Source organism: Diabrotica undecimpunctata, chromosome 9, assembly GCF_040954645.1.
Source record: "Diabrotica undecimpunctata isolate CICGRU chromosome 9, icDiaUnde3, whole genome shotgun sequence".
NCBI lineage: Eukaryota > Metazoa > Arthropoda > Insecta > Coleoptera > Chrysomelidae > Diabrotica > Diabrotica undecimpunctata.
In genome coordinates, this window is record NC_092811.1 from 35,961,524 (window position 1) to 35,986,641 (window position 25,118).

The following is a 25,118-nucleotide window of genomic DNA, read 5'->3' on the forward strand; positions in this document are numbered from 1 at the left end:
CTGGGTTCAATATTTCTCTAACCAATCCGAACAAAGTCACCAATCCAATCACTTTTTGTTGAAACCTTTCACTAAATCTGAATTAGATTTCGCTCTCAAAAATTGCAATAATACCTCCCCAGGGATTGATCAAATCAAATACCCTATGTTAATCAACCTACCAAGAGCCGCTAAAGATCTGCTGTTACAGGTATTTAATGACATCATTCAAAATAACATCGTTATTGATTCATTTAAAAACGTCATTGTGGTTCCTATCCTAAAGTCTGGTAAAGATCCAAATATTGCAAATTCATACAGACCAATATCGTTACTTTCCTGTGTTTTTAAAACTCTAGAGAGACTCATAAAATTTAAACTGGATTGGTGGTTACAAAAAAATAATTTGCTACCAGAAAATCAGTTTGGTTATAAAAGAAGCTTTGGAACACTAGATGCTCTAACAACCATTGTGGTAGATGTACAAAATACCTTAACCAGAAACAACTATTTAACAGGACTATTCTTGGATATTGAGGGAGCATACGAATCAGTTTGCTTGTCAACTTTAAGAAATAAAATGGTCAATTTATTTCATATGCCAATCGCATTCGTGGATACAATAATTGGATTTTACACAAAGAGGATCATCTATGTAAGAGATCATAATAACAAGCTAATTGGACCGCGATATAATTATCAAGGTATACCACAAGGCTCAGTTTTATCTCCAATCTTATTCAATATATACAGCTCTGACATACATAACACCCAAATAAATAACAGTTCATTCAAAATCGTACAGTATGCCGACGATTTCTGCATCTATACAGAAAACAAAAAATATGAAACCTGTATACAAAGCCTTAGCAAAGTATGTGAATCCCTTTTTTCATGGTTCTTAGAGAATGGTCTCAATTTATCTATAGAAAAATCAGTAGTATCTATCTTCACAAGACACAACATTCCTACAAATGAAAATATCATTCTGAACGATCAATGTTTTAAGCTTCAAAATCATGTCAAATATCTAGGCCTTATTTTGGATAAGAAGTTAACTTGGAGACAACACATAGAGTACATGCTTGATAGATGTAACAAAGGCAGCAATTTCCTCAGAATGACAACTAAAACGTGGTGGGGTTGCGATGTAGAAACATCCTTGTTGTTTTATCGCGCATATATACGATCTATTCTAGATTACGGTGCTACTCTTTATGGTTCCGCCTCTAAGAACCTTTTAAGAAAAATCGACACGTTTCAAAATTCTATTATGAGGATATGTTTGGGTGCTATGAGATCAACCCCTATACAACCCTTATATGTTGAAGCCGCTGAGCTACCCCTGGAAAATAGAAGAAATTTTTTAAGTGAAAAAAGCCTTCTTAAAATTCTATTAACTAACTCCCAGTTATTTTCAAGCGTCCGTCAACTTAACGAGTCAGATCTTACAAACAAATATTGGGAGAAAAAACCTTCCCCGCCTTTATGCATGGCATTACAGAATAATCCTATTTTTTTCAAGAAATTGGACACGGTTGACAGAAGCTTAGACTACTATTCTTTATTCCACAGAACTCAGGTTATAATACCCACTTATAGTGAGAACACCATTATGAGTAGCAATCTTCTAATATCTCTATTGCAGGATTATAGGGAAGCCACAGTAATATACACGGACGCATCAAAAACAACAGAAGGGACGGGATGCGCATACTTTTTACCTGCTACAAACGTAGATTTCAAGTATAAACTACCATATGAATTTTCAATCTTTTCAGCGGAATCAATAGCTATACTTGAAGCTCTAAAATATGTTAAAAACACCTGTAATAGACATATCTTAATTCTGTCAGATTGCCTTTCAGTTTTGCAGAGCATAAAAAACATTGAATTACCCTCAACATTTAGCAACCCCTACATATTTGAAATAAAAGACCGATTGTATCATTTATCATCGACTGGAGTCAACATAAAATTTATTTGGGTCAAAGCACATATTGGTCTCAAACACAATGAATATGTAGATCACTTGGCTAAAATGAGTGTAACAACTGGCTCTACGTTGAAATATATGCTTAACACATCAGATGTTACTACGATTTTCAAAAAAAATCAGCAACTTAGATGGAAAGAGCAATGGAAACATTACTGTTCTACAAACTCTAAAAGGTATACCTCTTTACAACCAACTCTACCTCAAACAACCTGGTTTCAGAATTTCAAAGCTCCTCGTAAATATATTACTACTATAAATCGAATACGCTTTGGACATGCATGCTACCCATGCCATTTATTTAAAATTAAAGTCATCGATGATGATAGTTGCAAACATTGCGGCAAGCTAGGTGACCTCGATCACATCTTCTTTGAATGTCCTAAATTTATTCAGCATTCAAACTCCCTGTATACAAAATTAACTAAATGCAATACATACGCTCCATATAATATACAGTCTTTGTTAGCCATAGGTTCTGTAACAATATATAATTTAATTATAGAGTTTTTGTCAGACACATGCATAGCTTTATAAATCTGGTACTCGTTCATGAAAATTTTCATGAGCGTGTATAGGATTAGACTTGTACCCTTTGTTTATCCTATATGTAACAATACCTTATCCGTGGTCCAGTATTGTTTGTCTGTTAAAATAAATGTCTTGACGGACCCCTAGACGAGAAGCGAGTGTCCTCGTATTTTCCTTCGATGTGTTCTTCTATTAATTATTCGTCTATTTCGTTTTAGGGATATCGCTGTGCATTTGTCTGAGAGAAATAATCTGTACTTATCTGTGTATACTTTTTTAAGGAATATATTATAACCTTTCGAGACTGGCTGAATGACGAAAGTCAATGCCACAAAAAAAAAAAAAAAAAAAAAAAAAAAAAAAATAATTGTGGTAGGGGGTAAACAGATCTGTCTCTATTTTCAGGAGCGTGGTGGATGTTAATGAGCTTAAGTACTGGGTTTTTTGGGTTGGCGGAAACTCTAGCGAAATAGGAAGAGAGTAAAAGCTGACGTCGTATGACAAGAGAAGATTCCAAAGCTTAAACGCACATGCTTTCGGCGCGGCTAGATCGAAATGCACTTATTCGCTCTAGATTAGATTATGGATGCATGCTCTACATGACCGCCTGTAATACTTATCTTAAATCCCTAAATTCAATACAAACGACCTCCTTACGTATATGTCTAGGTGCATTTCGATCTAGCCCCGCCGAACGCATGTGCGTTGAAGCTTTGGAAACTCCTCTTTTCATACGACGTCAGCTTTTACTCTATTCCTATTTCACTACAGTTTCAGCCAACCCAAAAAACCCAGGACTTAAGATAAGAAGAATTGAACAGTCAGGGATGCTGCATAATGTATTGCAAAGTTTTAAAAATCGCATAGCTTGTTATATTGAAGTAAACGAACAATATTTTGAGAATATTGTTCGAATTTTTTTTTATAGCCCTTTTTCTATCCGAATTGTCGAATAAAGGCCTCTCCCATTTCTCGCCATTCATCCCTGTTGTGTGCTAGGCGTTTCCACATTGGTCCTGCGACTCCTTTGATATCGTCGCTCCAGCGCATTTGAGGTCTTCCTCTTGGTCTCTTCGCATCGTACGGTCGCCAGTTTCCGACTTCTTTGTTCCATCTACCATCTTCGAGACGTTCGTTGTGTCCAGCCCATTTCCATTTTAATTTAGCTGCTTGTTTCGCGGCGTCCTTTATTTTTATTTTGTTCCGGATTGCTTCGTTCGTTTGCCGATCTATTAGTGAGATACCAAGCATCTGTCGTTCCATGGCTCGCTGAGTTTTTCGAATCTTGTCCATGTTCTTTTTTGTGAATGTCCAGGTTTGAGCTCCGTAAGTGAGAACGGGAAGGATACAAGAATCGAACACTTTGGTTCGAAGGTTTTGGGGTATCTTTTTGTCTTTCAGTATGTATGAGAGTTTTCCAAATGCGGCCCATCCCATTCTTACTCGTCTGCTTATTTCGGTAGTTTGGTTTTCTTTGTTTACCTTGATATTCTGACCCAGATATATGTATTCTTTTACATGTTCCACTTTTGTTCCTTGGATGGTTATCGTCGGTTGATCATCTTTATTCGACATTAGCTTAGTTTTACTCAGATTGATTTTCAGTCCTTTTTTTATGGATTCCGTATTTTTCTACTAAGTACTCAAATATTGACATACCTCTACCATGGATTTGTTTTTAGCTGCTGTAGGTTTTCTGCGCTATGATTTGGATAAATCTTTTACTGCATCAGTTTCGTTGAACTTTTTACTAATTTATTGACAGTAGACCTTGTTATGATATCATTAGCATATAAATTATTGAAGATTATTCAAATTAAACGAGTTTATTCATCTAAATGTATTATTTTAACTTCGGTGAATAAAATGTAAATTTATAGTAATAACTCCGAAACTATGGCATTTAGGTACAGAAAACATTACATGAAAAATAATCTCAGTATTTCTTAGGGATTTCAAAAGGCAAAACAATATACAGGGCATTAAATTTAAATAAGAAAGTTCATTAGATTTACAGAAAAACGAAAGATCTCACAATAATGTAAATACTGTTACGATAAATATTATGACGCACAAAACTGTAAATATATTATTTCTAATTCTTTTCTATTCTAGTATTTTCTCCGAGCCGCTATAAAAAACCATTCTGGGTTCCCGTTCATTCGAGGCAGTTCAGGTCAACACTGCTGCAAGCCACGATGAGACTGGTCTTCCCCCATGGTGTTCGAGCCAATTCATGTCTGCTTCGAGGGAATTCCAGAACTAACGGCATTTTATATTTAAAGAGGGAACTTTGCTGAGAACAGTTAGTCGAAAATAAATTGTTGTATCGAATAAGTTCTATAATAAATTAATATAAATTATTGTGTTTTTAGTGAATTAGAATAAGTGTATAAGACTATTTTTCAGAGGTGTCGATATGAAAAAGAGCCGTTTATTTGAATTTCACGAGTATATTTTGATCTCTTCGCTTGTGGTCGGGTTTCCCAGAGCTGTCCTTACAGTGCCTAGTCTTGCTACAGGCAGTTTCACGAACAAAACAAGTTATCAGCTTTAGCATTAATTATAGTACATTTGAAAATAATTGATATCACAAATTTTATAGCAGAGTTCAAAATACAGGGTTGGTCAATGCAGAAAAAACGTAATACTTGATACCTTCTCTTCTGAATTTTTACTCGAATTTAATATGACCACGACCTATCTCACAATCCCTAAGGGATTAAGCAATAACTGAATGCCTCAGTCACGGAGAATATAAAATTAATTTAATATAAAAAAACTAAAATGTCAATATTACGTTACCATATTAATTTTTATCTTCTTCTTAAAGTGCCCTCTCCTCAATGGAGGTTGGCTACTACAATTTTAAAATCTTCTCTATCTTCAGCTGTTCTTATTAGCTGTTCAAAATTTAGCCCTGTCCATTGTCGGATGTTTCTGAGCCACGATAGTCTTTTCCTTCCTAGGCCTCTCTTTCCCTCGATTTTTCCTTTTACTATAAGTTGGGCATATTGGTACTTATTATTTCTCAGTATGTGGCCTAGGTATGATGTTTTTCTAACTTGCACTGTGTTAAAAAGTTCTCTTTCCTTGCCTATTCTATGCAGCACTTCTTCGTTTGAGGTATGCGATGTCCATGAAATTTTGAGCATTCTCCGGTAGATCCACATTTCAAAGGCCTCCAATTTATTTACGGTTGATGTTTGTAGGGTCCACGTTTCAACTGCATATAGAAGAGTCGACCAGACGTAGCATTTTGATAAACGTAGTCGAATTTCGAGTTTTATTCGAGAATCACAAAGCGTTTTTTTATTTTTTCGAAAGATTTTCTGGCCTGTTCTATTCTCGATCTTATTTCTAGATCAGGATTTAGGCTGCTATCGATCCAACATCCCAGGTACTTAAATCTATTGACCTGTTCTAAAATGTGCCCATTTATTGTGCAAGGTTGAGGTACGTTTTGGTTTTTTCGGATTGACATCACTTTGGTTTTTTTAATGTTTATTTTCATACAAAATTGCTCACAGGTCGAGTTGGTCTTGTCGATGAGTCGTTGTAGTCCTACGTCGGAATCCGCAATTAACACTGTATCATCGGCGTATCTGATACTGTTGATATTTACGCCATTCACCTTGACTCCATCCTTGGAATCCTCCAATGCTTCTTTAAATAGAAACTCGGAGTAAAGATTAAACAGCAGAGGCGACAGAACACATCCTTGTCTAACTCCCCTCCTAATTTCTACTTCTGTGGATGTGGAACTTTCGATCCTAACTCTGGCGTTTTGGTTCCAGTACAAGTTTTTTAAGAATTTGATGTCTTTTCCATCTAAACCGACTTCTTGGAAACGTTCTAATAGTATACTTCTTCTCAGAGCCTTCTTTCAGTGCGTCACAGTTTTTCGATTTCTTTCTAACGCATTAAGTTGGATGTGATGAAAAAAGCGGCAGTTCCGTGATTAAAACACGAAAATATTACAGCATTGCATGCATAACCGGTCTATTCTTAACCTACGCTTGATTCGTTGATATTTGAAATGCGCGTCTTCTCTAGCCAATCAGTTACACGAGTCACGAACATTTGACGTAAAACTTCATTCATGTTGGCCATCCTTTCGAAGTGTGAAGAGTGAAGTGATTCTTGTCGGTTCAGGTCAGTATTTGACTTATTTCATAGCGTTGTTATGCATTATTTGTGTTAACCTATATTTTTTATTTTGTTTTGGTTTTCATTAAAATATTTTTAAAATGCCAAGATTTACGGAAAAGGAACAAGTTCTGATACTTAAATTACTTAAATATTTTGAATTAGAAAAAGAAGCTGGACAAACTTTATTACCAATTTCTGCTGTTCGTGAAGTAAGTTTAAAATTACACTGAAAATAAAATTGTTTTATTTTTACCTACTGTTTATTTCAGCGTGTTGCTGAGGCGTTAGGAATTTCTTTGCCAACAATAAGACGATTGGTAAATGAAGGTATCCAAAAAGATTCTGATTATTCAATCACAATGAGCCAATCAGTAGCCACGAGTCGTAAACCGACATTATTAATAAATAAATACGAACATGCCATCAGGATGTGTGTATACAGAATGTTTAGTAAAGGTAAGAAAGAGCATTACAACAGTATAGTTAAAATATTTTACCATATTTCTAATAGAAAGGCAGGAGTAACTAATTTTCATAGACATTTCATTTAATAAATTGTTACTGACAACTAGTTACATATAGAAATGAAAAGTGAATATAAAAAGAATACTACAGAATTAAGTACCAAGTATTGTAATAAAGATTTAAGAGTCCTCTTTGCCTTTTAGCTGAAGTTTATGCATTTACCTTGTGCAGTTTGGTAAAATATATAGATATATTTTTATAACTCTTATACTTTGGATTATTCAAATAAGGTTATTACGATTTATGAAAGGAGTACTGTTGCATATAGCAATTCAATAGACAAATTCCTAATATCAAAACTAACATGTTACTTTACATTCTTAATATTTTTCCTAGAAGAGTCACTATGGTGTCTTTAAACTTTGATCGTTTTAGGTGAGCATGTGACTCTCTATACCCTGAAGCAAAAACTAGAGGAAGTGGATGAGATTAATATTTCTATTGCTGCACTTAGCAGAGCTTTAAAAGAATTAAAATTCAGATGGGTAAATTGTAGTGTTGCTAACAGAAAATATTTAATGGAACAACCACATGTGACTTTAAAAAGACTTCAGTTTTTGAAAGCCTATAAGGACAATGAAAGCAGTTTATACCCTTTAAAACCAGTTTTCTTGGATGAGACCTGGATATTCAGTAAAGGAGGATTCCGCAAGAGCTGGCAAGATGGCAGTGTTAATGCAGTCAGAAAGAAGAATGGAGAAGGTGTACGATACATTATTCTTAATGCAGGTTCTGAAAATGGGTTCATTGATAACTGTGAATTGATTTTCAAAAGTGGAAGTAAATCTGGTGACTACCATGATTCAATGAATTCTGAGAATTTTGAAAAATGGTTTGAGCATCAGCTTTTACCAAATTTAGAAGAACCATCATTAATTATAATGGATAATGCATCATACCATTCAACTTTATTGGAAAAAATACCAAATGCTAGTTGGGCAAAACATTGTTTATTAGAATGGTTAAAAAACCGGCATATTAATTGTTCAATGACTATGATGAAGTTTGAGTTGATGGATATTGTAAAGAAGCATCTACCAGATAAAGTATTTAAGTGTGTATTAGAATTTATTTAGTAAGTGGCATTTTATATATATTTTGTTTTACAGATTGGATAGACTGGCCCTTCAATATGGCCATCGTGTCTTGAGACTGCCTCCATATCATTGTCAATTCAATCCAATAGAGAATGTTTGGTCTGACTGCAAAAGGTATTATGATGCCAATATAACTTCTGCTGGCGTTACAAACGAAGCCACAGTATTAAATGTGTGGAAAAAATCTTTACAACAGGTAAATTAATTTTTTTTTATTCTTAGATACTAACTTTGCTATAATTTAAGGTCACACCAGAAAAATGGAGGAAGTATGTTAGGCATGCAGAAAGCCTCATTAATGAATATTGGGAGACAGCAAAAATAATGGACACAAACCACATATCTCCTATAGTCATTGATTTAAATGAATGGGATTGTGTATCTTCAGATGATGATTTTGTGGAAGTGCCAGAAATAAAATGACACCAAGCTCGGTTTTGTTTTTTTAATTTGTAAGATTATCGGTCTCTATTTTTCTTGTATTTATTTATTTATATTTTCTAATTTTCTCGTGTAATATTTAGTGTTATTTAGTTCCTTATAATCATAGTATCTTGTAGTTATTTAGAAGTGTGCATTTGTAGCTATTTAGTTATTCTTTTCCTTATGTTATAGTCTTAGATCTTTAGGTTGATTCCCACATATTTCATTAATAATTCTATTATCAATTAATAATTGTAGTCTATTGTGTTTTTATAGTTTTTAGATATTAGGTTGTTAGTTCTTACTTACTTTAACCCATTAACATCTAAAAAGAAACTAGAGTGGAAAAAATGGAAAACACCAAAATTGTGATGTTTGGTTTAACTTTGATTTTTAAATTGACAAATTGTAGAATTGATTGTCCGTCTCTTGTGAGTCAGAGTATTCTTAGAGTATCATATTACCATGATTTGCATTATCTATGTACTTTTAATGTTCCATTTTATAGAAAAACCCATGGGCCAATGGCCCACTGAATAGATACTTATCTTTGTTAAACAACCTGAATGTAGATGTATTTAATATGTCTCTCAATGAATATATAAATATTTGTAGAAAGTTACTGGTACATTATAGGCACCATGGTATATATATATATATATATATATATATATATATATATATATATATATATATATATATATATATATTATATGTACATACATATGTTGTAAGGTTCTAACCGTTTTAACTATGTAACTTTGTATGTTGTGTACCTATGGGTATCTAATTGAGCATATTGACGAACTGATGTTGTTGCACGAAAGGCAACGATACATCTTCAAATATATGAAATAGCAGCATACGTTGTTGTTTCATTCTCCAAATTGACAGATATCCTTATTTAGACACCCATAGGTACACAACATATGAGGTTTTATTTTCCCGTCTTTATAGTGCTGGATCTTAGAATCATAGAGTTAACTGCTGGATTTATAGGTTTTAAGATTTAATTACATATAATATATAAGTGTACTTAAACCACTATTTTATATATTGTAAATTGTAACATTTAATGGGTTTGTCCCGTATATTAAATAAATTAAATTAAATGTTGGGTGACATCTATTACATATATATTCAAAAAAAAAATTTTTTTCAATTTGAAATACAAGGGCGTTCTCAAATGGGTTTAGGTATTTGTATGGTATTTTTCAAAACATCCAGTTTTCCTGGAAAATGAAAGCCTTTGGTGACTTCAATTCTGGAACCAGCTTTTCTATTTCTTGGTGTTCTTGAAGTGATACCATATCCCAAATAACTATAGTCTATATGACGACGGAATTCTCACTATTTACATCACATTTTTAGTATAAATTTGATGAGGTTTCCAGGCATTGGCACTGGTCATGTCAGGAAAGTACGTAAATAAAACCCACCCTGACTTTTTACCTTTTAAACTTATTCGATATAACGATATGCACTGATCATGCGCATCTACTACACCCATTCCAGATATTGTTGTGAAGCTATTTTCTTGTGGCATTTTAAATTAATTTCTATTTAAATGGGAATAAGCCATAATTAAAGGTTAAAATACGTTTATTGATGTTTCAATTTCCACTTCGGAAAAAAAAAGGATTTCCGAAGTGGAAATTAAAACGTCAATAAACGTATTTTAACCTTTAATTGTGGCTTATTCCCATTTAACAGTAATTAACCCATTCCAGAATTGTAGGAAGCAAACAATTTTGGACTCCATTACTGGACTTTTTTGTACACGATTTTCTCTTACAATTCCTGTCGCCTTTATGATTTTTTTTTGTTTCAGATATATCATTAGTTTTTTGTCATGAAATAATTATCGAAAAAATATACAGGAAAGGTTTTAATATTTCATTGATATCCAAATTCTACTTTTCAATGTCTTCAATAAAGTATTATTATTAGGCATCAGTAAATAAATTGTTTTTATGTTTAGAATTATACCCTATTTATATATTATAACTAGAAAACGAACTAACTACACTTGTATTATATACTATTATAAAATAAACAATAAATGGATCGTTGTGTTGTCGTTTTTAAATGTTTCCATATTTATGAATTTAATAAACAATATTGTTTACTATTATTTAATCCACCTTGCAATAAAAGTAAGTACGGTTCTGGCATCTGTCACAATTCTCAATAATTACATGAAATAATTCTCGACACATCCAATACAGTATATGACGTCACAATTAATGACGCACTGAAAGAAGGCTCTGAGAAGGACTATAGGTCGTGTCTTACTCTATCAAATGCTTTTTCGAAGTCTATAAAGCATATAAATATATCTTTCTGTTGGTCGTAGCATTTTTGGGCGAGAACTAGTAAACTGAACAGGGCTTCTCTCGTTCCCATGCCGGCTCTGAATCCAAACTGATCGTCTCCGATGATTGTTTCGCACTTTCTATAGATACGATTATGTACGATTTTTAGTAGGACTTTTACTGCATGACTCATAAGGCTTATCAGACGGAACTCATTGCAGTGTTGTGGGTTTGGCTTTTTTGGTAATGGGATGAATATTGATTCCAGCCAATCTTGGGGTATTTTACCTGTATCATAAATGCGATTGAATAAAAGGACAAATATTTCGATATTTTTTATAAAAATACTAAATATTGGTTTAGGACATTTAACCCTTTCCGCTCCATCGTATGCACGTATGGATATTCATATAGGGGACATTAATGAACTCTGTAATGTGGTGTAGGGCTCTGTAGATTAATTTGGATCGCAGTAGGACATGGATATCCATAGGGCGATATCATGGTTAGCCATTTTTTTTTTAATTCCCGGAATAATGTAAACATCTCAAGGTCGACGTTCAGTCTGGTGGCAACCCAACGCAGCGGCAAGATATTTATTTAGTGCACGTTTAGAATTTGCTAAGAGAGCACGTGTTCTTTTTCTTGACTATTAGGTACGTAATTGTGTTTTATATTAGTAAAAATGGATTCGGATCTCGAGAGTGAAAATGATTTAAGTTATGAAATGTCTAATAGTGACTTTGGAAGCGATTCAGACAGCAATTATTCATTAACGGATGAGGAAGAAGTCGTTGATTAGGTACAGACAAGCGTTTGGACAGCCGTTACGGATCCGTTTGATGATAAGCTTCCAAGAGATACACCCGAATTTCGCTTTGACTATAACTTTCCCCCATCTATTGACTTTCAAGATTGTATGGAAACTGTAAACTGTATTTGAGTCATTTGCAAGTAGCAGTATTGTTAAAAAAACTATGCGAATGGACCGATCAAAGAGCTGATAAATATTTTAATGATAATCCACACACCGCCATGAAAGTTTTTGGTCTTACTTATAAACCAGTGACAATAGAAGAAATGTATGTATTTATAGCGCTATATTTTCTCAGTGGATTGACCAAGTGTCCGCAAATTTCAGATTGTTGGAGTACAGATAATATATGCACTGGTCCTCCAGTTTTTCATAAATCTGTTATGAGCCGCAATCACTTTTTGACAACTCTTAAATTCCTTAGATTTTCACCACCCGAACTTGTCAAAAGTAATGCACCGCTTAGCAGACTAATCATTGTTATGGCTCTTTTTAGAGATCATTGTCAAAACTTATTGGACCCAAGACCAGTTTTCGCAATAGATGAGCAACTTATGTTGTATAAAGGTTGACTCCATTTTCAACAGTACATAAAAAGCAAAAAAAGTAGATTTGGCATCAAAATATTTTCCTTATGTCCCAGTGCTTCGGGACTTCGAGGATACACCTGTAATTTTTGTATATATTATATCGGCAATGATATATATATATGACATATCGCACATTTCAGGAACAGAAAACCTTTCTTTTTCCGAGAAAATATTTTATCTTTGCTAAAACCTACTGAACAGTAATCGTGAAGTGATTGTAGATAATTGGTATACATCCGTTTGTCTTTGCGAGTTTCTATTGACACAAAAGACTTTCCTTACAGGCACTATTCGACCAAATTAGGGCGTTCCAAGAGAATTAACATTGGTTCCATTAGATAGACAACAATCATGTTTTGTTCGCAAGGATATGCCCTTCTAGGTCGCTACAAGGACAAGAAAGACGTTTGTCTGCTTACTAGTAAGCATACTGCAGGATTTTGCGAAAAGAACGATATGTTGTAGGAGGAATGTATTGTATTCTACAATCAAAATATGGGATCAGATTATGCAGATTGACTCCTATATAAATTTTTAACGGCGAACGCGTGTATAGAAGTATAACTTCTACCGGCAGTCCCACTGGACTGCCACACCCGTTTCTTTTTTCAAAAAAGAAATACCAAACCTAAACAAAATTTTACAAGAAGTTAGAGACGACCCGGATGTGCCTAATATCAGACGAACTAAAATGTGGCAAGTTTTAAAAGAATTAAATTTCCGGTGGGAGAAATCAGACCGAAAATCACTTTTGATTGACCGGGAGGAGATAATATGTTGGAGAAGAAATTATCTAAGATCCATACGAAAATTCCGGGCTGAAGGAAGGCCAATCTTCTACCAGGATGAAACGAGGGTAAACTCAGGTCATACTCTAAAAAAAATTTTGGTCAGATAAAAATATATTAAGCTCCAGGCAAGCCTTTATGGAAGGTTGGTCTACTAGTATCTCCCCACCTTCTGGTAAAGGCAGTAGATTAATAATTTCTCACATTGGCAGTGAAAAAGGATTTGTTAAGCATGGTTTGTTGGAATTTCAGTCCAAAAGCACAAAAGACTATCACGAGGAGATTACAGCTGATGTTTTCGAAGAGTATTTTGAGCAGATGATTGAACACATACCACCAAATTCAATTATAGTATTAGATAATGCAACTTATCATTCACTACTAGTAGAAAGACTTCCAACGACTGCGTGGAAGAAACAGGATATTCTTGACTGGCTGTGGAATAAGTATCTGCCTTAAGAAGATGGAATGGTAAAAGCAGAACTTTTAAAAATTGCCCGGCAACACAAATCTAAGTTCAAGAAATACGTAATTAACAAAATGGCGGAAAGGCGAAACATCACAGTCCTTAGACTTCCACCCTACCACTGCGAAATAAATCCAATTGAACTCATTTGGGCACAAATGAAAAGTTATGTGGCTAGAAAAAATACGTCATATAAAATACAAGCTGTACGTGAATTATTATACGAGTCTTTACAACATATTACAGAACAAAACTGGAAAGATGCAGTAAGACATGTAATAGAAGAACAAAAAATGTGGGATCTTGATAACATATAATTGATGCGACCGTAGAGACACAACCGCTAATTATTAACCCTCAAGACTCCCGAACAAGGATTCCGAAGTTGATCCTATTTATTTTGAATTTGAATAGTTTTCTAATCGTAATTATATAAGGTAAGTAATAGTAGTTGTAATCGTAAGGTATTAAAGGGGAAAGGCGCAAAATGTCGCCTGTCAAAATGTTCAATCTGTTTTAAATGTATCCATTTTTTTTTCAAATCCTGAGAAAACTAAAAAGCATTTTTGAAAAATTTAAAGGCAGAATGAAATATTTATTAGAATAAATAAAAAGTTTCTTTTGCATGCAATATTTTCAATTAAAAATTATACTATATATTCTCCTTTATTTTCACCCCTGTTAAATAACATATTACAATAAACATTGTAGAAGTTTTCGGGGACTTTCTGCCCTCAGTAATAATGTAATCTTTCATTCTGCGTTTAAATTTTTCAAAAATATTTATTAGTTTTCTCCGGATTCGAAAATAATGGATACATTTAAAACACATTGAAAATTTTGCCAGGCGACATTTGGCGCCTTTCCCCTTAATTAAATAAATGTATCTTTTACAAATGGCAAGAAACTTTTTATTTTTGAATAAAATAAAGAAGTTTTATTAAAACAAAAATACAATTTACATAAGTACAATTTAAAAAATATATTTATTTAGTTCAAATAAATGTTTCAATCATATACTCTACGACACTGGTCGGTCATCTGTAACCAAAATACCTTCGTAATCGGATTGTAAGGTTGACTGCTGTATTGTATTTCTTCAGATACAAGGTGGGTTAGTCGAAAACATCTTAAACCGTCAGTTTCAGGTTGGTTTTTACTATTATATCGTATTACCTATCCTCTCTGTATTTCAGTTCTCTAATTAGGGTTAAACGTGTAGTGAGCTATCGACAAATTGTGAACCGACTTTAGAACTGATTATTCCTGTGCCCTCCATCGCAATTCGCTTGTAGCGAGAATATTGGTGTTAATACTGTTTGTTTCCTGTATTAGATTGTATAGTTTGACTGCAGAAAATAAGCTGCTTTGTATACCTGATGAAGTTGAAATGGCGAGATTTTTCACACCCCTTGGTCATTAAAGACCTGTCCGGAACTAGGGGTGGTTAAAACTGAGCTATAATAATTTCCAAATGGAGCATAAATTTGTAAAACTTCGTCATATAAAATCAGGGTGGCTACTCTAAAATTTTGTATTTTCTGTATTTTGTTTTGTAGGCATTTTGTGTATGTTTTTAAGCACCCTTTTATGTTACAGATGTAAACAAAAATAATTGGAAAGTTTGGAACAGTATGAATTTGGATTTTAAGATACCAGAATGGGACACTAATTATAAAAAAAGGAACAGCAAAAAAATTTCACTAATAACCTTCTTAACCCAAGATATATTGAATAATCAGTAGTACATTAAGTTAGTGGGTAATAATAAACAAGAATTATCGTCTTTAAATTATCACTAAATCAACAAATAATTAGGACCATATTTAAATTCAACTAATATTTTTTGAAGGATGGAAAAGATCCAAGAATGACATTGGCTAAATACCTGACCTTTTAAACAATACTTAGAAACACATTCTCCCCAGATAAACAGTTAATTGAAAAGAGGAAACGATATTGTATAATATCAGGGATTATCATGAATAAGACCCGATAAAATCCGTCTACCTGGTCTAGTATGTAAATAATAAATAAAAAGTAAATACATTTTTGTTTGTTTACTTCGAGGATTGTCGACATTATTTGGTATTTTTAGCAATCTTGGAAAATGTTCCAACAAAAATTCCACTTTTTAAACAAAAGTAAAAATTAATTAAACAACAAATATACGTTCAGTTATAAAAATTAAATTTATTATTCTGAATGCACAGTTGGATCAACTGAACAAACAAAATCTGATCCTAGGTTAGTTACTTTCAAATGCGTGATTTTCAAAGTTTACTATTGTATAAACGAACAAAATTTTACCAAAAAGAACACAGAAAATGTCTTTAATTGCATATGTTCTATTTTCAGTCATTAAGTAGATCAAGATACAATGCAGCTCAACATACCTTTGAAAATTATTCCACACGATATCCTTCAGACACAAAACAAGTTTTTAACAGTCTGCAATCTTAAGGGATAAAGATAAAATTGACACAACGTAACGAGAGAAACAATACGATTTAAAATGTAATTAAAACAATGATAAAACTAATTTAAAACACGTTAAAATAATGTTGGAAAGACGACCGACACCGCTAAAATCACAAACACATACATCCACCGATAAAGTTGACTGTCAACTGTTGCTTTACAAAATGAAAATGTTTTGAACGACTAGCGACTCTGGCGGAGCAACCATATAACTAACTACAATCGAATGAATACGAACATTCAAACTATCGATCGAGCACAGTTCGATATTTTTTGTTTGGTAAAATATCTATTTCTTCGACCCGAGAAATACTTATACTGTCCGTAAATAAATAACACATTATTTTATTTATGTTTAATTTTTAGTAACTTTGTTTGAATTTTAATGTTTATATTTAAAAAATAGATGTTAACATATGTATAATATCCCAAAAAGTATTTAGTAGCCCAAAAAGTTTAGACAACTTGCAAGAGTGCCTTTTTAATCAGTTTAAATTTAAATATTTATCAGCTAGAGGAAAATAAATTTAGTCGTAAAACTTTACGTTACATTGGATCTGTACGTAGAACAATGAAATAGTTATTAATCGCATTTTTACAACTTAACGGAGTTTCTATTTTGATAAAAATGACTTAAGGGATAGGTAACTATTGTTAAATCAAAATCAAATATTTTCCTCAATTTTATTTTGTACATAACTGGTTGCCTATAATAAAAATTTCAAATTTTTTATATTAAAACTTTCTTTGCGACTTATGAAAATATAGTAAAAGAGATTTAAACAGTAGGCTTTATGAAATTACTCCAATAAACATTACTTTAATAAACAGTTTCTTTATTGATTAAATTATACTAAAAAAATCAATATATTCACTATGAGCAATCGCTATTGGTCAAAATTTTCAAAAAGATAAAAAATGTCAAATGTCACTGTTGCAGTTTCAACAAATGACAGTTCACTGACGTTCGCAGGTTAAAGAAGTGTCAAACGTTTTGTCTTTATTGACAATTTTTGTTGAATATACATATACATTTTGAAATGGTATTCGGAAATTAATAATACTTTCTGGAAATTATTTAATAGTTTGTGCATCAGAACAAAAACTGTTTATTTTAAACAAAATGGAACCAACTCCGCCCGATAATAATGGACAACAGACTGTAAGTTGACATTGTAATTTTAATGTAATAGGGTCATTCTAAAAACATTGAAGTTGATGGTGGTATTGACTAAAACTATTTAAATATATTCAAGTTTATATGTTAACGGGAATTGTAAACTTGTTCATTTTTCTATTTAAACAATTAGTATGACCTGTTATTACATTCCTAATAAAATCATTTTGTAAATTTATTTTGATTAGGTATAAAACATACATTTTTGCTAATTTTTATTAGTATTTGACAATTTAACAATTTCTTCACAACAAAGATAGTGTTGAAGTATGTTTGGTATAAAGTGATATGGATGTGTGTTTCCATATGGATCCACATTTATTGACAAAGATAGCTGTTCTTTGCCATTATTATTCAATGCTTATTATCTTGTACTTAGGATTTAGATAAAGTTTATTCTTAATATCACTTGGCAAATAGTAAATATTTGCATGATGTTTAGTCTCAGTTATTAAGTGATGGTAAGCTGTAGATTTATGAAATTAATTTTTCTACTAGATCAAACTTTTGAATTCTGTTAAGAGCGTTGTAGAGGTGTTTACTCCCCTCTCAGTATATTAGCTTGTTGATTACAAATGTCCTGTAAGGATAAAGCACATTTATGTTTATCTAGAATATAATTTATCTTATTTGCTGATGTTCTCATGTTCTTGCTTTTTTACTATTGATTTTCCTTTGATCAAGTTTTAATGGCAGTATTAATATTTACCATATTTTTCTCTTTTCTAAAATCTTCGAAATGTACTGGATAACAAATTTTAATTTGTTTAAAATTATAGTATTCTAGTCTTAGATCTTAGATGAAATTCACACTGAGAGTGCAGCACAGTTAAGAATATGCAAATTTGACACCATGTACTGGGGTGCACAAACAGGTCCAAGTAGTGGTCACATACAGAATCATACAAAGATATTTCCAGTGAGGCCCTATTAGGAGTAAAACTACCTTTTTTTGTTTTAATTTATAATGCAAATTGGAATAAAACAGAGATACATAAGATATTTATTTTGAAATACATATATTTACAAATAATTGTCTTCAAGTAGTCAAATAAAAGGCATAAATTTTAAGAAAAAAACTTAAATTTTTAGAGAAAATTTTATTTTAAAATATTATACTTTATTAAACTAACAAATGTATTTTAAATTACATTTTTTGATCAATATACAGAGTAGGACCTTCAGAAACTGCATCTATCGACTAAGGAAATAAAAAATATAGTAAAATATCGATACATAATAGATTTCATGTATCATATCCCATATTTAAGATCAATTGTCTTTTAGTTATTGACATTTGAAAAGTGAAAAGCATTCGAAATGCTTTCCAACAGAAAAATACCCAATAATACTTGATCTTTGTGCACCTAGCTCAATATCTGAAAAGCTCTTACTCTGATTGGACTGATAAATGCATTTCATTGGTTATAGAATAATCGAGGATGCTCACAGATATTCAATCATACTAATGTCGCCCTCTACATAAGAGATGTTGGATTTGCTTTCGCTACTCTCCCCTGTGTTTGCGTGTATAATCAATTGGTCTGTCTTCTTGTAGGTTGTCCACAGTCCACATCTCAGTTTCCGTTTACTGAACGACATGAGTGACAATTGCGCCAATTTTGCTTTGTTATTGATGTGGGAAACTGTCATTGATCAACTTATGCACATCTTTATCTTTAAAAGTTGTGTTATGGTATTCTGTAGGGTTTAATTCGCAAAGATATGGAGGAATCCTTGAAATGGAAGCACTGTGTTGTGCAACATATTCATTTAATTTTACTTGTGGTATTGATCTTTATATGCATGCACTGCTTCTAATAACTCGGCTTTTCTTGAAAAATGTCTCTTTATACTAGCCATTCCTTGATTACAGCTTTAGTCTACATTGTTAGGGAATCTCTCTTCACAGGATGATATTCCTGCGACCATTATGTGTTAAATTTGATATTAACATCTCTTTAAACCATGACTTAAAATATGCGGCATCCATTTTATTGTAAGAGTCTCCATCATTTTTGTTTGTTATAAACACACTCTGTGTGCCAGGAAGGAAACCTTAAAACCTGCATGCAATAAAACATACAGTGAACCTCGTTTGGTAGGTGCTTTTAAACCAGTACTTAAACCTTTGAGAGAAGCATCACGACTGTTTTTTATAGTAGTATCACACTATTCATAATTAACAGATTGGCCAACATTGACCCATGATTGGTCCAAATATATTATATATGAAACAAACTTAGTGAGATTGAAACCTTATGTAACCAAATTGTATCTGATATTGTGATAATAACGGAGTCATGGGAAAATTTCTTTAATATCAATGGCTATCAGTAATTTTATTTAAGTAGAGAAAAGCTAGGTGGTGGTGTTGGTATTTTAGTAAAAGATCTCTACATAGTTAGTAAAATTACTTGAGTTGATGATACATGTTCAATGTTATTTGTTTATATTTAAAAAGTAAATATAATTGTTGGTGCAGTATATAGACCATGAGATTTTGGCATAAATGACTATTATTCTATTCTAGAAGACAAACTTAACATGTTGAATGAGCTGAACAAGAAATGTTGGATTATGGGTGATATTCATGTGGATTATCAAGTACCAGACCAAGAAATGACCTTGAAATGCTTCTAAATGTTAACACTTTTTTCTTTTTAAATCAAAGTATGCCTACTAGAGTCACAAGTAATACAGAAACACTTATAGGCTATACATTCACCAATACTAAATCAAATCATGTACTTGCAGTTGTAGAAGCATGTATCAGTGATCACTGAATTCAAATCTTGTGCAGTCAAACACAGTCCAATCAAACTGAACACTATTATATGTTTAATAGGCTAAATAAAGACAGATTTAAGTGAGTTACTTCAATCACTGAACAAAATCTGGAATGACCCCTACATTTTATATGGTGAAATAATTAGAACCTTCCAAAGAAACCTCATATAAGGTAAACTAAAAAATCGTTTTTGAAAAAATAGTGTTAGTGGTTTCATGTTGACATACTAAAATTAGTACAAGAAAGAAACTATCACTACAAACAGTATAAGATGTACCCCAATATTTACTTCAACTTTATAAAACATCTCAGAAGACACTCACAGAAAGCATTGAACAGAGAAAAAGAGAATTTTATCAAAGGGAAAACAGCAGCTGAAAACGATCCAAAAAAAATTTGGAGTGTACTAAATGCCATAATACATAATAAAAAGCTAGCATAAAAACCAACAACTATTTCCAAACATATAACAGACAATTTAGGTATTGATGGTCCTAATCTGATTTCTAACAAGCTCAATAACTACTTTGCTACAGTTGGTTTAGAACTTGCTCATGCCATTCAGCCCTCTGGATATGTTCCACCCGGACCACCATTAATAAACAACATATTTTCTTGGAGCTTTAAAACAGAGGAGGAAATTGAAGATATAATAAATAAATTGAAGGGTACAGCTGCTTGTGTAAAAGAGTTTAAGAGTGAGATATCAACTATTTTAAGTACTCTAGTAAATTTAATGTTCACTACAGGAAGTATTCCCAGTGCCCTAAACATTTCAAAAGTTGTTCCAATATATAAAGGAGGTGACTCTTAATGTCTAGTAATTATCGACCTATTTCATTTTTACCAGCCTTATCCAAGATTCTGGAAACATGTGTAAATAATAGAATCATGCACCATTTAGACAATGAAAATTTCTTATATAAAGGGCAATGTGGATTTAGACAGGGTAGCAAGTTGATAAAGGCCAATCTTATATATTTGTATCGCTTCACTTGAAGAAAGCCTTTGATACAGTTGATCACACGTTGTTATTATCTGAATTGGAAACTTTAGGCATAAGAGTCACAGTGTTGAAGTGGTTTAATGATTACCTATTAGGAAGAACACAACTTACCTTTGTTAACAGGGTGAATGTCAATTGTCCAATATTGAGTGTTGAGTTCCTCAATGGTTGATATTTGGTCCAACACTTTTCCTTATTTATGCTAATTTAATTTCAACATTACTATTAAGCGGTACACTACAAATGTATGCCGATGATACTGCATTGTATACTATAGCAAAAACCCCAAGAGGTAAAAAATGATATTGAATTTGACTTACAGATTATGAAGGGATGGTTAGATAATAAAAATAATAGGTTAGATATAAACTTAATCCCAATGCAGATAAATCAAGTTATATGGTGATAACAAGGAGGGAAGAGTGGTAACAATTAACAATAGTACTTGAATCAAGGCCTTTACAAAAAGTGGAATGTATTAAATATCTGGGACTGTACATTGACCATACACTTACTTGAGAGTATCACATGCAAAAAAAAATCTCACCTGCTATAGGGGTTCTTGGAAGAGCAACAAATTATGTAGAAATTAAATATAGGAAAAATATATATTTAACTCTAATTTGGGGAAAAGTCACATATAACCATCTTCATGCTCTTTGTGTGCTTCAAAATACAGCTATAAAAAAAGAGAGAGTTTTATTTCCTAGCCTCTAGAGGAGAGTAATGATAAAACGTTAATAAATGAGACACGGTTTTATTAAATAATAAAATATTATAATCTTTATAACAGTCATTCTTAAAAATGCATAAATACAGACAATTAACTAAAAACTGAGAAGTAAAAATACCTAAATGGGAGTAACTAAATTAGAAATAGATATTTATGGGTTTTTAAATTACAGTATTTTGTAAAATATAAAATAATTTACAAAATGTGCTTACAAAACATGTCAACTACAAAATGTAGCGACCAAAAATAAATAAAAATACTAACAGTAAATTGGCATCACAGCTACATACTTCCACAAGCAATTTATAATATCAATGACAAGGTACTTTGGTATTTTCCAAGTCAAATGTACTTGCTTTGTATACAGTGTGTCCGTCAACTATGGAATATATTCGATTTTTCCTAAATGAAAAGCCTTTTTAAAAAATGTAAAACACGTCGATTTTTAAATTTAATGTTCTACATTTTACAATAAAATTTCATTATACACGGTGATACACATTACAGTGATGGCGTCATCAGCTCTTTTTTTTAAATGTAACACTCTATATTTTAGGACATTTTTAGGTCGATAAAAATGAGCTGATTCCAAAAAAGTATAATACTGGGGGTCTAACGGATATAATTTGAAAGATATGCGCTTAGAAAATTAATTTTTATTGATTTATAATATTAATAAATTATAAATATATTATAATAAATAACTTGAAAGTAATCCAGTAATTAATACATGACTTAATCTTAAATGTTCGAATTGTAGCCCTTGTTGTATTTGACAGTAACCCAAACGTTGTACAAATTCTTTTAGAACCTTGTTTATGCATTCTTGAGAAATATTGTTTATTTCTTTACGAATTCTTGTTTTTAAGTCTCCAATATTTGCAGGTTTCGTTTTATAAACAACATTCTTTAAATGACCCCACATAAAAAAATCCAAAGGATTGAGGTCTGGCGACCTCGCTGGCCATTCAATATGTCCACGTCTTCCAATCCACCTGTTCGGAAAAATTTCGTTTAGGTACCTTTGAACATCTAAAGCATAATGCGGAGGCGGACCATTCTGTTGAAACCATAAACTTTTATCAAAACCTCCAAGATTAATTGTACTGGGGAATAAATTAACTAAAGTAGGTACGAGATACCCACTTAAAAACTGAAGGTATCCTGGCCCGTTTAAATTACCTTCGAAATAGTAGCCTCGCCATTTAATTTGAATGTAGCCTCATCAGAAAAAATAATATTTTGAACCAAGAGAGGGTTTCGGTGGCTGTTATCCATCATTGTTTGGCAAAATTGTATTCTTTTATCTGGATCATCCTCGTTTAATTCCTGTACAACTGTGCATTTTACTTACTTTACTTACTTTTACGTTATTTGTGTACCGTTGTTTTGCAAACATCGAGATCACTACTAACCTTACGAAGAAAAGTGTGCGCATCTTCTTCAAAAGCAAGTAGAACATCTAAAGGTGGGTACACATATGCGAGCAGAACTGTTCGCGAACCGTTTGTGAACGCTATATTCGTATAATTTGTACGACGGGACGAACCGCGTGCGAGCTGTTCGTTCGTTGCTCGTCAGGAACCACGACCTGTCGGTTTTTGGAACGAACACAAAGAATGTTCGCAGTTAAATTTGGACGGTGTTCGAGACTATAAATTGTTTCTGCTAAGTGTGCGATGAGATCATTCGGTTAAACAAAAGTTTCTGAACGAGCGCGGCTAATATTCAAACAAAATACCGAAATATTTAGAATAACGAAGTAAATTAATTCTCGGTTTGTTATTAGATACTTAGGGTATTGGATAGTAACGAACATAAAAACATATTTTCAACAAACTGTTCGTGAACAGCTCACGAGCAGTTCGCGAACAGTTCGACTCGCATATGTGTACCCATCTTTATGTTGTAACATAATTTACAGAGGGACGACCTGATTTGCGTGGATTTTCAACCGTACCAGTTTCTCGAAATTTCTTTTCAATCTTACTTACTGTTGACTGCGTGATGGGTATTTCTGGATATTATCAATAAATAAATTACACACTTCCATCTGGGTTCGCGATTTGTCTTAATACCCAATCATCATGAGTATTTCAATTCTTTGCTTTACACTTCACACTGCTTCTAAACAATAATACAGAACATTCACGAATTAATACAATTATTGTACTACTTAATTGTTATTGAACGTTACTAAAAATAATTACAGTTTACCAAAAACTAGAAGTAGGCTACTTTTTTGCAATTGATAATAAATAATTTATTTTCTAAGCGCATATCTTTCAAATTATATCCATTAGACCCGAGTATTATACTTTTTTGAAATCAGCTCATTTTTATCGTTCTAAAAATGTCCTAAAATACAGGGTGTTACATTTAAAAAAGAGCCGATGACGTCATCACTGTAATGTGTATCACCTTGTATAATGAATTTTTTTCGTAAAATGTAGAACATTAAATTTAAAAATCAACGTGTTTTAGATTTTTTTAAAAAGGCTTTTCATTTAGGAAATATCGAATTTATTCCATACTTTACGGACACACTGTATAATATAGATCGTACGTTTGCTCTAGAAAATGGACTCAAAATACCTAAACTGCACATTTTCGATCTTCGGAAATTTCAACAAACTGTTGCAGAATATTTGATACAGCATAGAGAACCACCAAAACGAGGACGTCCCTCAAACGAAAATAAATGTAGTCCAAAATCCGACGTGAATCAAATCCTTTCACGGTGCCTAGGTAATAAAAATATTCTCGTAGATGCAAGATGGAAAAATGCTCAAAAAATGTAAGGTATATCTTTGTATGTTCAAGGAAAGGAACTGCCTTCATATGTATTATGTAATATAATATAATTTTGTATTTCTTTTTGTGACAATTCAATGTATTACAGTTTTTAACTTTTTTCTTACGGTTTTGCTGTGACTACCTAAAGTAACTTTATCCTTGGAGAAGGACATTCAGTAAATCAAAAACCAAAAGGGCTCTAGCCAAAGTCTATGTTTTAAAAATTCTAAAAAAGTAATAGAAAAAGGCTGGCAAGTTTCCGACTTTTATTTGTAATATTTCTTGTAGCGTGACTGAAAGGGTTAACGGTAATTATTTTTTTAGTTACAAAAAATGATAAACTTCTAAAAAACGAATGAAATAGGCAACTTTTATTTTGATAAATATATTTAATTATTATACAGGACAATTCAACAAAAATAAAAGAAAAAAAACTTTGGTATTTCACGTGTGCGGTT

At 32.4% G+C, this 25,118-nt stretch overlaps 3 protein-coding genes across 6 annotated transcripts in view; 2 read left to right on the plus strand and 1 right to left on the minus strand.

The window, feature by feature from the left end:
• The window catches only part of LOC140449831 (uncharacterized), a 471,756-nt gene extending 455,436 nt beyond the window's left edge, over positions 1 to 16,320 (minus strand). For all 4 annotated transcript variants that reach the window (XM_072543189.1, XM_072543194.1, XM_072543192.1 and 1 more), the window contains exon 1: positions 16,073 to 16,320. The gene's annotated coding sequence lies outside the window, so the exon portion shown is untranslated. The remainder of the gene's footprint in view (positions 1 to 16,072) is intronic.
• On the plus strand, positions 6,997 to 8,994 carry LOC140449380 (uncharacterized). The gene is made up of 4 exons (XM_072542529.1): positions 6,997 to 7,114; positions 7,559 to 8,237; positions 8,293 to 8,476; positions 8,527 to 8,994. Exons 1-4 carry the CDS (start codon positions 7,018 to 7,020, stop codon positions 8,701 to 8,703), a joined length of 1,137 nt encoding a protein of 378 aa, XP_072398630.1. The 5' UTR covers positions 6,997 to 7,017; the 3' UTR covers positions 8,704 to 8,994.
• Positions 16,321 to 17,113: 793 nt separating the features above from the next.
• Positions 17,114 to 25,118, plus strand: part of Ndfip (Nedd4 family interacting protein) — a 63,137-nt gene continuing 55,132 nt past the window's right edge. The window contains exon 1 of the mRNA XM_072543200.1: positions 17,114 to 17,319. Coding sequence (XP_072399301.1) covers positions 17,281 to 17,319 — 39 coding nt within the window. The 5' untranslated portion in view covers positions 17,114 to 17,280. The remainder of the gene's footprint in view (positions 17,320 to 25,118) is intronic.

Bases quoted from the DNA above. Each gene is read 5' to 3' on its own strand.
- LOC140449380 (XM_072542529.1), top strand. From the start codon at position 7,018: ATGAGCCAATCAGTAGCCACGAGTCGTAAACCGACATTATTAATAAAT. The intron at 8,238-8,292 runs GTGTGTATTAGA...TTTGTTTTACAG, and splicing joins CTACCAGATAAAGTATTTAA to ATTGGATAGACTGGCCCTTC. The intron at 8,477-8,526 runs GTAAATTAATTT...CTATAATTTAAG, and splicing joins GGAAAAAATCTTTACAACAG to GTCACACCAGAAAAATGGAG.